Genomic DNA, 14,478 nt, shown 5'->3' with positions numbered 1-14,478 from the left:
AAAAAACATTTTCAAGTAAAATTTACTCAAAAAAAATTTCTTAGTTCAAGAACTTTGTTGTTCAATTCGAGATTGAATTAGATCAAAAAACATAAAAAAATGACCTACAACTTTGGTACGTGTTAAGATAGAGAGCTAAAAATTAACATAGATATTGCTTTTTGCATCCATAATAACATATCAAAAAATCGAAGGGGGTCACCGACAAAGTGTCGCTAAATTGAGATAGAATGACCTATATACAGTCGAACTTCGTTATGAGACTGATTCGGAAATGTAAAATGGCACTATTAATAACATTACTTTTCTTCTACGTTACTTAATAGAAAACTAGTTGAGGGAAGTGTTTTGAACAAATTTTAATAAAAATTAAAAAGAAAAGTCTCATAACATAGTCTTATAATGATGTCTAATTATATTTAAAAAAATTTTTTTAAATATATTGTCTGAAAAGATTACATTTAATACAGTAGTAAAATTATTTTTTTACTGATTATTCGATGATCAATTTTGAGTTTATCTATCACTAGTATCTAGAGAATAAAAATAATGTAAAATTATTCTAGAGTTTAAAAATTTTTAAGCGGAAATTATTTTTTTAATAAGTGTTTTACAAAATTTAGCTTTTTTAATTATACTGAAATCACTAAACATCTGATACTTTTTAGAATTTTTAAAACAAATCAATTATGGTAAAAAAAAAAAACATTTTCAAAAATTTGCACCAATAATTTTTTTAATTTTTAGACGCGGAATTTTTTCATTAAAATTTTTTCCTGATAATTTAGTTATTATATACTTCGAAAAAAATCAACAGATTTCTATTAATTTCAGTATCATTTGTTTAATGATGCTCTGAGTGTCAAAAAAACTGAATGAATCACAAAAATTAAAGTGGATGAATACAAAAGAGTTATTGACATGCTCAAGGCCAAATAATTTTAGATAATCAATTTTTTGCTGTATGCGCTCATCCAACATAATACCCCGTGCTGAATTATGAAACACACTATTTTCATACATATACTATAGTTTTTATGTTTGCTGCATACAAATAAAAAAACAACACGAGTGTGTAAAACTAATCGTGCGATGTTATGCTTCGGGAAAAGTAATAGTAGTATAGTATTCATTTGTCTATTTAGCTTTCTCTCTTTCTCTCGACGCGCATATATTTGTTGACCAGTTGATGAGTTGACCTTATCTCGTTCTGATTGCTCTCTCTTTCTGTGTTAAAAAGTTATGAATTAGTTCTGTGTTTTAATTCCGCCTAACAATACTTAGCAAGATGTCATCAACATTGAGAACATTTGAAATAAAATTAGATAATCCAACAGCAACCTATGGAGCAGGTGCTATAATAACCGGCCAGGTTGTGGTTGATCTCACTAAAACAAAAAAATTGCGAGGTATTGTTCATGTATTTTGATAGCCATAAACATTATTGGTTCACTTATCCATAATATGTCAGTTTTAATAAGCTGCCTAAAAATAGTTTTATAAATAATTCGAGGTTATAAGTTTTATCTATTGGTGATCAAGTACTGCGTATAACATTCATTTTATTTTATTTTTTTTTTTTATTAAATGTACTGATCAATTATCATGAATATAAATACCAGACTTTCTCTTGATTTTGACAGCTAAGAATAAAATTTTTCAAGGTCAAACTAAAGATTATTTCTATCAGTAAAAATAGTGAATTGTCAAAATTATTTTTGATTATTCTGGCGGGAAATTTTTAAATAAAAATAACGAGTGGATAGTATACATTTACTTATTTTTACTAATAAGTTTTCATTAAATAATTAATTGTTTATACTTTTTCAAGGACTGACACTAATTTTTTTAATCAAATAAGGTCAGTTGAGTACTTAAAAATTTTTCACACCAACCACAGCATGTACATTGTCTCAACACGTAGTATTATCACGCATAGTAATTTTATTGATATTCACTAAAATTGAACTGTATTATTCTATAATTCTGTTATTTTTAAGTAAATTCTAAGCACCACTTGAATACATTTAAAAATCTACAATTCAAGTAAAACAATATAATATATAAATTTTAAGTAGACTATTACAATTAGTAAATATATTAGTACTCAGTTAGAAAACCATTTTTTTATTTAAAATAATCATGACAAGTCGAGTAAAATTTTCATAATATTATTCATGCATGAATTTTCGCTATTAGAATATATCCGTTATACTTAAATAGTAGATATCTAAAATTCTGAGTTCTTTAGATGATATTACAATAAAATCAGATGTCTAGTGCTTTCATGATTTTTAAATTTTTTGGTGAACAATAATTTTTCAGCCCTGAAACTAAGATTCAAAGGAAAATGTTCAGTTCATTGGCAGAAAACAAGTAGCAGTGGAAAAAGTTCCAGAACTGTTGACTACACTGGAGAAGAAGAATATTTTCGTAATGATGTATGTCTTTTTGGGAGTACAGGTACTATTTTTTTAATATCTAAAAATTTTAAATATTTAAAATACTCATAAATTTAGTTTAAATTAATTTTTTAATCAGGTGGTGACACTATTGAAATGTTGGCTGGACATCATACCTACCCATTCAGTTACGCTCTTCCCCGAAATATCCCAAACAGTTTTGAACATGGAGTCGGTTCTGTCGAATACTCGATGAAAGCAATAATAGATCGGCCATGGAAATTTGATCATGAAGCTACTAAGATTTTTACTGTCGAAACACCTTTCGAGTTGGATTCACAATCATATTCTATGGTAATTTAATAATTAGTATTATTATCGTACTTATATTGTTATGATCAGCCACTTATATTTTTTAATGAAACTTTTCAGGTTGGTATCCACGATGAGAAAGAAGAGAATTATTGTTGCATTTTACCGTGTATTAGCAGAGGTAATATGATTTTTACTTTTGAGTTGCCAACCACTGGCTACGCTTGTGGTGAACCTATTCATACGACTGTTCATATTAACAACCGATCGGATTCTGTTGAAGTTGAAGAGATTGAAGTAAAACTAGAACAAGTAAATATTATTTATATATAAAATTGTAATTTTTTGTTTCTTTTACTAATTGAATAATTTATTTAAGAAATTAGAATTTCACGCACGATCTCCGTATAAAAAAACAAAAACTAAAAGCTGCGTTGTCCAGCAAAGTAAACGAGGAGGGCCTTTTCTTAAAAAAACTGAAGTACTTGTTGGACTACAAGTGCCTTCCGTTCCACTCTCAAAGCTTCAATATTGTAGTCTTATAGACATCAGTTATCAAGTCCATATTGAAGTACATGTTTCTGGATTGTAAGTAATCACAATATGTATACTTAATTTTTTAAAACAATATCAGCGACTTGAGGTCATATTACATTCATGATTGATATTTTTCGTGTCAAATAGTAAAAGGCTGTATACCAATTCATGTGCGCTTTTAGTTTTGTAAAGTTAAAAGGGCGCATAATAAATTTTTTTATCACCAATCGACTGTTGGACATATTCTACGCATAAAAATCAAATATTTATTTCTCAAAGCTAAAAGAGCGTATGTCTTTAATTATACGCCCTATTAGCTTTAGGAATTTGAAAATTTTGTGACCTGAAGCTAAAAGGTCCTTTAGAATTTTTTTTTTTTTTAGAAATTTACTAAAATGCTTATTCTAAGCCTACAAATGAAAAAAAAAAAAAAAAAAAAAAAAGATTAAAATTTTTTTAAGAATTATTTTATTCTTAAGGGGCCATGAAAGAAGATTTGATAACATTTTTATGAGATGATTTTTGGTGCATTGTTTTGAGCTAAATTTTGGACAGTTTTTAATCAAATTTAAACCACATATAAAAAATATAATAATAAAAGTAGGGAACTAATTTATATATGAAATTTTTACAAAAAAAAAATTAATTCATAAGAAAAATCGCAACTTTATACAGCCTACAGAAATCTACGTCAAAATAATGAATTTTTGTTTATTTTATGGAAACAATGATTATAAAAAAGAGTTCCCTGCATTCTTTGTCACTAAAAACTGTCCAAAATTTAGCTCAAAACAATGCACCAAAAATCATCTCATAAAAATGTTATCAAATCTTCTTTCATGGCCCCTTAATGAATTAAAAAAAAAGTGTGGTCGATTAAAAGATTGTATTCAGGTTAATTTTATACCCAGAAACTGAGTAATTACGATACTAAACAATTGATCTCGTTTTCTTCCTTTTTATAATAATTTAATTTTGTATACTAGAATTTTTTTTGTATCTAACTTGTCTTGTAAAACTGTCTGTCAACATTCTGTATTAAAACTTAAATTTTTTTTATGCACCTTTTTAGCTTTAGGCACTACTTTTCTAAAAGCTAAAAGGACACAAGTCTAAAGATACGTTTTTTTTAGCTTTAATACTAAAATAGCTTTGATCTAATACGGAAAAAATTGTTTTTCTTAAGGCTTATCGACCCAATTTCTATAAAGTTGTAAATAGTAAAAAAATGATATGTCATAAAGAAGTTTCACTTCTTACCTGTGTACTCTGGTACACACACATATTTTTTTTTTTTTTTTTTTACAGATCTTTGGGTTTCGAACAGTTCGAAAATAAATATAAAAAAAAAATTTTTTTTGTGCGCCTTTTTAGCGTGTATCCCTACTAACTTGAAGAAATGCGTCTTTTTACGTTTTGGCACGCGATTTAATGCAAAGTTAGTGGACATAGAAAACAAAAAACTCAAATCATTCAATTTTGTCTTATAATTTTAATGATAGATTTCTTTAGTTATTACTGTCATCAATTCTCTGATAATTCTTCACATTTATAAAAATGTTTTGAATACTAATGAATATATTTATTTTTTCTTAATTGGATGAAATTAATATAGGCACTGTAAAACGGAAAAATTCTATGACATTCTGATTGGAACAAGACCTCCAACAATGGCTCATCAAGTTCTTCACCCGGTTCCTAGTCAACATCCACTACCAATTACTTCACCATCTGCACCTGTTGATTACTCTCCAGCATTTGATCCTGTATCAGCTTTTCCAACTCCACTTATTCCAATGCCTGTTCCAAGTGTACCACAAAGCGAAAAAACTCCACCGTATCCTCAGTTTCCTACACCAGGTGCGCCCTACCCAACCCAATCTGGTTCAAGTCAATATCCTCCTCCAGGTGCTCCTTATCCAACTCAATTTGGTTCAGGTCCATATCCTCCATCAGGTGCTCCTTATCCAACTCAACCTGGTCCAGATCAATATCCACCTAATAACGCCCCGTATCCTAATGTCCATCCCTTCCAATATCCCTCAGCTCCAGGTTTTCAGCCTCCACGAAATGTTGAATTTGTACCATCTAATCCAACATCACCGTTTCAATATCCTCCAGAGCAACGTAAGTTGAAATAACTCTGTTTAAAGTTGGAATATGAATAATGAAATAATTGATAATTAATTTATATTTACAGTTCCACCTTCGTATGATTCGGTCATGGCCAATGACAACAGAAAATAAAAATATTTGTATTTTTGCTACAAAATTTCTTAAAGAAGAAATTTACTGAATTATATTATCTTTATAATGCAGTTTGTAACGACACGATTGAAATTATATCTTTAAGACTATTATACGTATTGTAATTTCTAATTCAAAGGACACATTATTTTTATATCTATAAAAATGACCATATATATTGTTGTATTTCTAGTGTTTATGTTGGTCTGTAAAACAATGTTTTTTTTTAAAGATTTTTATTACCTTATAGCTTAAGGCATTAATGTATGTTATTAGAAGTAAACAAATAAAATTATCATATTTGATTTTTCATTGATATGATAATCGAATTTTTAAAGTAGGTTGAAATCAAAACTTTTGTTAAAATTTTTAATGTTTTATTTTAATAAAAAAAATTTGTGGCTTCTACAGTTGTTAGATATTTGTTTAATAAATAAATAAATGAAGAAATAAGATTGCAAGATTTGAAAAGAATAAATTTATTGAATTCTATAAAACGTTAAAGAAAGAAATTTTTTTTTAATTTGTAGCTATTTTTTTGATTGGGTACAAAAATTTGAAAAAATTTTGATAAATCCCTTTAGTGAGATAAAAAACAAAATTTTTCAGCGAAATCAAATGGGGTCGGGTTTAAAAGGGATCGATTTGGCGTGGAACGCCTTATATACAGATATCTAATTACATAGTCAATTCTTTTTAATTATATTTAAATTCTGTCCAATCAATATTTTTATTGACCAATATTTTACCCGACGATTGTAAGTAGGGCCAATATTTTCACGGACGTTCAAACGCGAACTTCCTGGATCTAATAACGACCTTGTAGTCTTAATCAGGACCTAATCACGAGTCTTGGAACCGAAATCGTAACCTACACAGATGATAAGATTAGCTTGAATTAAATTGAGAATATTATAATCTTCAAACATTTTTTTTTGGACTAAAAAGATCTTTCTCTTAATACAAGAAATAGTTATTTGAATTAACAGTACCAAAAAATTGGAGTTTTAAATTGAATTAACAGTACCAAAAAACAGCCGAGACCAGTGATTGCAGTTTCAATCGGCTTAGCGAAACGAATAGAAATTTTGAAAAAACGTTTTTAGAGATAATAGATAATTTAATAAACTATTTCACCACAAAGCGTTTTTTTTTCAAAAATTTCATTCGTTTCGTGAAACCAATCGAAACTGCAATTGCTCTGCTGTTGGGAGTGCGACAGAGATAGTTCCGTTGAACTCCGTGAGAGCAAAGCGAGAAAAAGATGGTCTCGTCTGTTAATCAAATAACTTTTTAATTGAAAAATATTCTTAAGGTGAAAAATCTCTTCATCCAAAAGTACTAGACTTGTTGATTTAGAAAATTGCATTTATTAGACTGAAATATTTTTGGATCCAATTGACAAATAAGATATTGCGTACGATCTGTAAAAAAAAAATTTGGGCATCCTAAAGCTAAAAAGGCGTATCTCAAGACATGTGTCCTTTTAGCTTTCAGAAAAAAAGTGCCTTAAGCTAAAAGAATGCATAAAAAAATTCAAATTTCAATATAAAATGTTGACAAATCGCGTGCCTAAAGGTAAAAGAACTTATAACAATTTATGCGCCCTTTTACTTTTGCAAAGGTAAAAGGGCGCATATTTTTTTTTTTTTTATTGCCAATCGAGTAGTAGACACATTCTGCGCTTAAAATTGAAAAAAAAAATTACAAAGGTAAAAGGGCGTATGTCTTTAATTATACGCCTTTTTACTTTTAAGAATTCGAAATTTTGGTGATCTAAAGGTGAAAGGGCGTATAATTTTTTTTTTGGCCAAAACAAAATTGGCCAACACAAAATTTTTTAACGCAATGACGCAAAATTTTTTACTGTGTAGATTTCACTGAATGATATTCTTGATTAAATTAACGTAATAAACGTACATAAGTCGGTTGTACTACACATTGCCTGAAAATAGATCAATTGCAATCTTAACTTTGAAAAAATAACTAAAAATGGTCAAAATGTCAATATTATAAACGTCGAATTATTTATTTTAAGAAATAGTTATTATTATATTCAATAGGGCGATTAAAACGGGAAATTTCAAAATATTTGAGTATTATCGGTCATTGTGATTTTTTTTATTACTTAATTTTTACGTAATTTGTCTTTGATTGATTTATTTGCTATTTGTTTGTATCAAACTTTGTATATGATACTGTTATTTGAGTATAACTTGTCTTGTGAAACCATTATTTAACATTTGGTATAAAAAATACAATTTTTTTTTTATGCGCCCTTTTACCTTTAAGTAGTACTTTTCTTAAAGGTGAAAGGGCGTATGTCTTGAGATACGCCCTTTCAGCTTTAGGATACCAACTTTTTTTTTTTTCACAAATTTTTACGTTTCAGACAATTTCAAACCGAATAGCAAAAAAAAATTTTTTTATACGCCCTTTCAGCATAAATCCCTATTAACTCTTAGCTATAAGTCTTTTTACCTTTAAGCACGCGAAATAGTTTCATAAGACAAGTTAGATAAAAAAATAGCCTAGTATACAAAGTTTAACTATTACAAAACTGAATAAAATGAGAGCAATTGTTTAGTTTCGCAGTTACTCAGTTTCTAGGTATGAAATTAACATAAATAAAATTTTTTTGAGCTACCACACATTTTTTTTTAATTCATTAAAAACAAAACAATAAAAAAAATGAAAACATAAATTTTTCAATTAAAAAAATACTTTCTTATAGAATATAATAAAGCATTTTTTTATTTTTAGGCTTAGGATAAGTATTTTAGTAAATTTCTCAGAAAAAAATTTATAGGCCCTTTTAGCTTTAGGTCACAAAATTTCCAGATTCCTAAAGCTAAAAGGACGCATAATTAAACACACACGCCTTATTAGCTTTGGGAAATAAATATATGATTTTTATTCGTAGAATATGTCTACCAATTGAATTTAAAACAAATATAAATAAAAGACAACAAATATTCCTTTTTTTATTTACACAATTTATTTTATAAGTCAACATCTTCATATTATCATCATTGAGTCATAATATTTGTAGAGAAAAGTAACTTCTAATTAATGTGAAGTGAATAAAGACTCATTTACAGGAAAAATATTCCTATCTTATTCACGGAAAGAAAATTAATGACACTAACAAAGGAAGAACATCGAATGACTATAAATTTTATCATTTTTTTTTTATTTAAAATTTTAATATTATAGCGCTCTCATACTTATATTCATTGAATTTTTGTCACTTTCAGTGTGTATTTTTTTAATTAAACGAAGCATAAAGAAGAGTCGATATAGTTTTAACAACTTTTGAATTATCAGAGATCATTTCATATTACTATAATTTTACTTACACGTCTTATCTTATTTTAATAAGAAAATACTGTCTCACAAACTATAAAAATTCGGACAGTTGGAAAAAGACTAAATGAAATTTAGTTGTGATCGTTTTTAGTGTTCGCATCCTTGTGTTAATACATTCTATTTTATTATTTATTAGTATATTCATTAATTAAAGTAACAGATATCTAATAAAAAAGTACAGTAAATTACATTGTAAAAAAATGAACACCTAGACTGACCATGGCTATTTAAATAAAACTCTCATGCACAATTGTAATTAGTCAATTAAAAAATATATACTACTAAACAATAGATGTAATGTGTGTGATGAAGTATTAAACTGCGAGATTACTTAAAATAAATAGTATTTCGATCATCACAGTGAAATGATCTCTGATTTTTATATCGAAAAATAAACTTCAGACAGGTGAAGAATATAATATGGAAGAAGATTCTAATATTTATTTCAACTTGAAAAAATGATAATTTGCGTAAAAAAATCTATAAAATTCCAATAAGTTGCACCCTGTGATAATATAATAAATAATGAATATTAAAATTACGGTGTTTGTTTATGCGATGAAATACTTCAAAATGAGCTCAGAATATATTTTTTCTCATTTTTTCAACTACATTTAATTTGAATAATTTTTTTTTTAATTTTTTGTTCGTCTACTGACGAATTCGTACTCTAAATATGATTAAAAGAACTGTGCAGTCTGGCATTAAAAAATTTTTTTGTTCCTCAGTTAATGTTACATAAAACTTTTCACGGCATAGGATAAACAACCTTCAATATATTATTATCATAAATAAATTTGGTCTATCGGTAATAATGTAAATACGCCGGTACAGTCCTGGCAGTATTTGGTTAAGGTAAATCACCATTACAAGAAGTTCGATTTTTATTTTTTCAATAAAAAAATAACGTAATCTATAATATATATATATATATATTTTAGATCAATGCAATGAAATAAAATTTTAAACTATTTGAAAGAAATTAAGTAGTGAAAAAAAATTGAGAAGAAAAATAAAAATAAAACTTCTAGCAAAGTTGATTAAAAACCCCTTGATCTGATGGCCGGGACTTTTGTAAATCTACAATATTAATTATTATTATTATTAAATGATTATTTTATATATTTATATTAATTAATAAACAAATAGAAAGCTTTTAGAATATACACAATGCTTTTAAAAAATTAATTAAGTAAACAAATAAAATATTTGTCAGGCTTTAGGGTTCGTTATTATTATTAATTTAAATTTGAGTTATAATAATTAATTATTAATAGATAAATGATTTTTTGTACTGATTCACAAATGTCCACAGTCAGCATTTTATATAAATCTATGATGACCTGCTTATTTAATATTGAATTTATCAATTTTTTAGCACTTTCCTTAATAAAAAATATAATTGGTGTAGTGTTGATTTTTCACCTTTAATTCAATACCATTTTTTAGTCTTGTCAGTCGTTAACAAATTTAATGAAATATTCTAACAATGATTTCTGGTTTTACCTTAAATGGAATAAATGAAAACAATAAAAAAAAAGTATGTTTATGTTATAGGTATTGTTATATTTTTAGTTTTTATTGGTTATTTGAATCAAAGGTGATATTATTAACGTTTATGTATTGTGTTTATGTATGTTTTTGCGCTCCAGTTTATTTATCCAGTCACTTCGTTTGTATACGCATTCATTACACTTTTTCACTCCGCACGCTTCCAATAACATCTGTAAATAATAAAAATAAATTTTTAATTAATAACTTTCATTTTCTTCCTATTATTATAAGTTTAAGTATTTTACTATTATATAATACTTTAACCTATTATATTGATAATAAATTTTAAATAAAATATTATTTGGAATTCAATTCGCCTTTACTGTCGACAATACTTATTTTTATCTCTCATAATGTCGTATTTAATATTTTTTTTTTTTTTTAGTTATAATAAGGAAAACAATTACGATAGATTAAATCAATTATACAATACAAACTCTGATAATTCAAGTAAATACATTAATTTTATTTTTAAAATTGAGTATTTACGAGTTTTTAAGATTATCTTAAGACAATATACTCTTCTTAAGAAGAGTAAAATATTAAGTTTTCGTTTAAAAATTGAAATAAAATAAATATTTTTTTTTTATCAAAAATATGTTTTAACGAAAATGATAAAAAATTAATAATGTTAAAAATAGGTGATCAGTTTCCATATTAATTGAAAAAAAGTTTATGAGTTTAAAGTAAACTAAATATGATAAATAAATATCTACCATAACTAAATATCGGCAAAGTTTTAGCCCTCTCTTTTAATGGCACCAGGCGCTTCGGCTAGTCCTTTGACTTTGAGTCGATCTGCTGTTTTTAAAAATGCTGGTAATTGATCTTGGGAAACATTTACCTCTCCAGCATACATAAATTCAAGAATAGCTTGTAAGTGGTTGTAAGCTACGTCTTTTAATATAATTATTGGATGCTTGGACGGATTTTCCTGGAATATAAAATAACAATTGTCAACAATGAACATGACATTATATAAAAATTGTAAGAAATAATTTTAAGTATTAATAAACAGAGTTAAAAGATCGAAAAACTGCTTTATAAATATAAATATCTTTTGATGCTCAAAACTATTATTGTCATTTATTTAATTATCTTTCTATTGATAATACATTTCACTCAGATCAATAAATTGACTGAAAACGAAAAATTTCAGTATTTTAAAATTATTTTTCTTAATATTTCGAGTCTTATCAACAATATGAACTAATAAAACAAATTTTTTAGGTGATTAAACTTTGGTCAGTGAAAAAGTTTATTCTTTTTAGATTGATAAAAAGATAGATTTTAAACGAAATAATTTTGTAATATAAAAATAACATACCTCAAGTAAAGATTTGAAGTAAGGACTACATGCCGAAAGTACCATTTTATGCGCTCTACAAGTTTGTCCATCACATGCTAATGTTACATCTGTAAAACTTTTTTCATCTCGCAGATGCTTGAACGAAGATACCATATTAGATTGGAAATCATTCCACTTGAGGAAAAATTGTTGCTGTTCTCCAGCCATTGTTGATGTGTTTTTTTTTTTTACTTAAAATCACAAAAATTCCACTAAACTAAAAAGAAAATGAAAACAATTAATTAATACAACAATATTGATAAATATTAAATAACAATAAAAAATAAATACTTGTATCCACAAAAATATAATTATCAACCATCAAGTTCTCTCAATTTGTGTGCTTTTCTAATAATTATAGTTTTATTTTAGGTTAAGTATTTTCAAATAAATTTTCATTTCAATCTAAATATATATCAAATTAATACACAGTATGTTGTGAAAGAATGATTTATAATGAAATTACTTAAAAATATTTGTTTACATATTAAGGAAATATATGAGATCTTGGATAATATCAATAAATATCTACAACAATAAGCGTGGGTTTTTGTTATTGAAAGTCTTGATTGCATGGAAGTTTCTAAAAGACAAAAAAAGCGGATCCAGTTGTTTGCCGCGCGAATAAAAGATTATTAAAATAAATAAGTGCTTTCATTTATTTAAAATATACTTACATTGCACCGGTAATAGCCAATAATATAGCAATCCTTTTGAATTAGAATTTTTTAAAATTATCCTGATATATGAATTAATAATTAGTATTGATATAATCGTGTTAATACATGAAATGTGTATCAACGCCAATGTATACGTATATATATACTACACTTGTGTGTGCACTTGTAAGTTGTATAGTATAGAGCAACAAAGTGTAGCGAAAACTTTAGTGTGAATGCTGATGAATGCTACCAATTTATTTCTTGTTGTGGCTCATTCAACGGTGATGGTAATTTTCGGTCAAATTCGGATATATCCGTTGTTTTCCGTCATAGTTACGTACATACTATTTTTATTAGGTCTTGTTTTTCTATTTATTTTTCTTTGTTAATAAAATATATAGTTATAGTGAGCGCAGGTTTTTTTAGATTAAAGTTGGAATATTATGTCCTTTTTTTTTAGGATTACGCAATATTAAAAAAAAACTTAACAACTCTCGCATGTACTTCTCTATCGCAAGATGGTTACTTTTGGGTAAGAGTAGTGTTTTTATTATCGACAAATTAAAATTATAATGTCTAAAGGAAATAATTTTTTTTTTTTTAGTTTTTTAGAAGTTTGAGTAATTATATAGGACCAGAAGACCGAATTGATGAAAATTTAACTTTTATCTAATTGTTCCGAATCAGTAACCCAAATTTCGCTGCAGTAATTATTGAGTTGAAATGCAAGAAGATGAATTTTCAATTCCTTGTCAATTTATGATCCTGAAATCAACAGAGATCTATTTTTTTTGATTTTTTAAAATTACTTTTAACAAAATATTTAGAACAAATTTCATTCATACTTTTTTTTTTTTAATTTTTACTGACAAATTTTTAACTTCCTGCTAAGAAAATCGAAGATTTTCAAAAATCGGGAAGTTATTGATTTCACCCCGTTTTTCGAAAATCGAATTTTCATCAGATCTCGACGTTTTGAGGTGCTAGGAAGCTTCCCTGAATGTTTTCGCGATGATGTCCGTGTGTCTTTGTGTGTGTGTGTGGTTTTTTTTTTTTTTTTTTTTTTTTTTTATAGAGGAGGTCAAATACATTTACGTATACCAGGACGAGATGTTTGTCCTGGGTATGTCGGACTTGGAAGTCAATATTATTGACAACAATACCGACTAAACATCCTCCTCTCTCTTTCCCCATAGATGTTACGGGGAAGACTGGATCGGGACCGCGTTAGCATTACTTCAATCCAGTCCGTGTTGCGTCTCACGACGGTTGCTCCTAGTTACTAGTCTCTTTCTGCGATTCTTTCCTTTAAAAGACGCTGCGCATAGGCTGCGACAGCTGACCAGTTATCTTCTTTTTTGATCATGCAGGTTACTAAGCTCTCAGGAGAGAGCGTGGTGCCAATAGTTTCATCAGTACTGCTTTTGTAGTCCTTCCACCGGTCATACTCAAAGAACGTGTGCTCGACGTTGTCAATTTTGTCTAGGAAGTATTTGCACGTTGGTGTGCTGTGCAGTCCCATCTTAAAAAGATAGGCATTGAACTTCCCATGTCCCGTCAATAGCTGGGTCAAGAAAAAGTCCGTTTCTCCGTATTCCCGAGAAAGCCAGACGTTGATGTTTGGGATCAGGCGTGCTGTCCATCTGCCCGTCTCTCCCGATATCCATCGGTCCTGCCACTTTTGTTGCGTTTCCGCCTTTATCCTCGTTCTTGCGCCTTTCATGTTTTCGTCACTGTTTTTAGCGTCATAGAGATTCGCTCTCTCAAACGCGAGTAGCTACTCGACCTAGGTCGATGGGTGCGGCTCCCGCAATGACCAATATAGCCGCCTCGGAAACCGTTCGATAGGCGCAGGCAACCCTGTGAGCGCCTCGCCGCTGCACTGCCGCTATTTTTCGTCGGTAGGTCTTCTGTTTCAATATGTCTGCCCATATTTCTGCTCCATAAAGCAGTACCGAGTGGACTACTTCTAGAAGGACTCTTCTCTTTTAGGTTCTTGGTCCCATAGTGTTGGTCATGATTCTTGCTAGGCTAGACACCGTCTTGC

At 28.1% G+C, this 14,478-nt stretch overlaps 2 protein-coding genes across 2 annotated transcripts; one reads left to right on the top strand and one right to left on the bottom strand.

Moving 5' to 3' along the window:
- The first annotated feature begins 987 nt into the window (after positions 1-987).
- Positions 988-5,800, top strand: LOC123263458 (arrestin domain-containing protein 2-like). Its single transcript, XM_044726242.1, has 8 exons — positions 988-1,209; positions 1,248-1,409; positions 2,326-2,463; positions 2,542-2,756; positions 2,835-3,026; positions 3,094-3,302; positions 4,867-5,378; positions 5,452-5,800. Exons 2-8 carry the CDS (start codon positions 1,289-1,291, stop codon positions 5,496-5,498), a joined length of 1,434 nt encoding a protein of 477 aa, XP_044582177.1. The 5' UTR covers positions 988-1,209; positions 1,248-1,288; the 3' UTR covers positions 5,499-5,800.
- A 2,673-nt stretch (positions 5,801-8,473) lies between these two features.
- Positions 8,474-12,593, bottom strand: LOC123264749 (longitudinals lacking protein-like). Its single transcript, XM_044728196.1, has 4 exons — positions 12,447-12,593; positions 11,749-11,986; positions 11,138-11,355; positions 8,474-10,591 (listed from the first exon to the last, which is right to left on the bottom strand). The coding sequence occupies exons 2-3, from the start codon at positions 11,935-11,937 to the stop codon at positions 11,161-11,163; spliced, it is 384 nt and encodes a 127-aa protein (XP_044584131.1). The 5' UTR covers positions 11,938-11,986; positions 12,447-12,593; the 3' UTR covers positions 8,474-10,591; positions 11,138-11,160.
- Positions 12,594-14,478: the final 1,885 nt, after the last annotated feature.

This window comes from Cotesia glomerata, linkage group LG1 (assembly GCF_020080835.1).
Source record: "Cotesia glomerata isolate CgM1 linkage group LG1, MPM_Cglom_v2.3, whole genome shotgun sequence".
NCBI lineage: Eukaryota > Metazoa > Arthropoda > Insecta > Hymenoptera > Braconidae > Cotesia > Cotesia glomerata.
The sequence above is the reverse complement of the archived record's forward strand: the minus strand, read 5'-3'. Positions and strand labels throughout refer to the sequence as shown.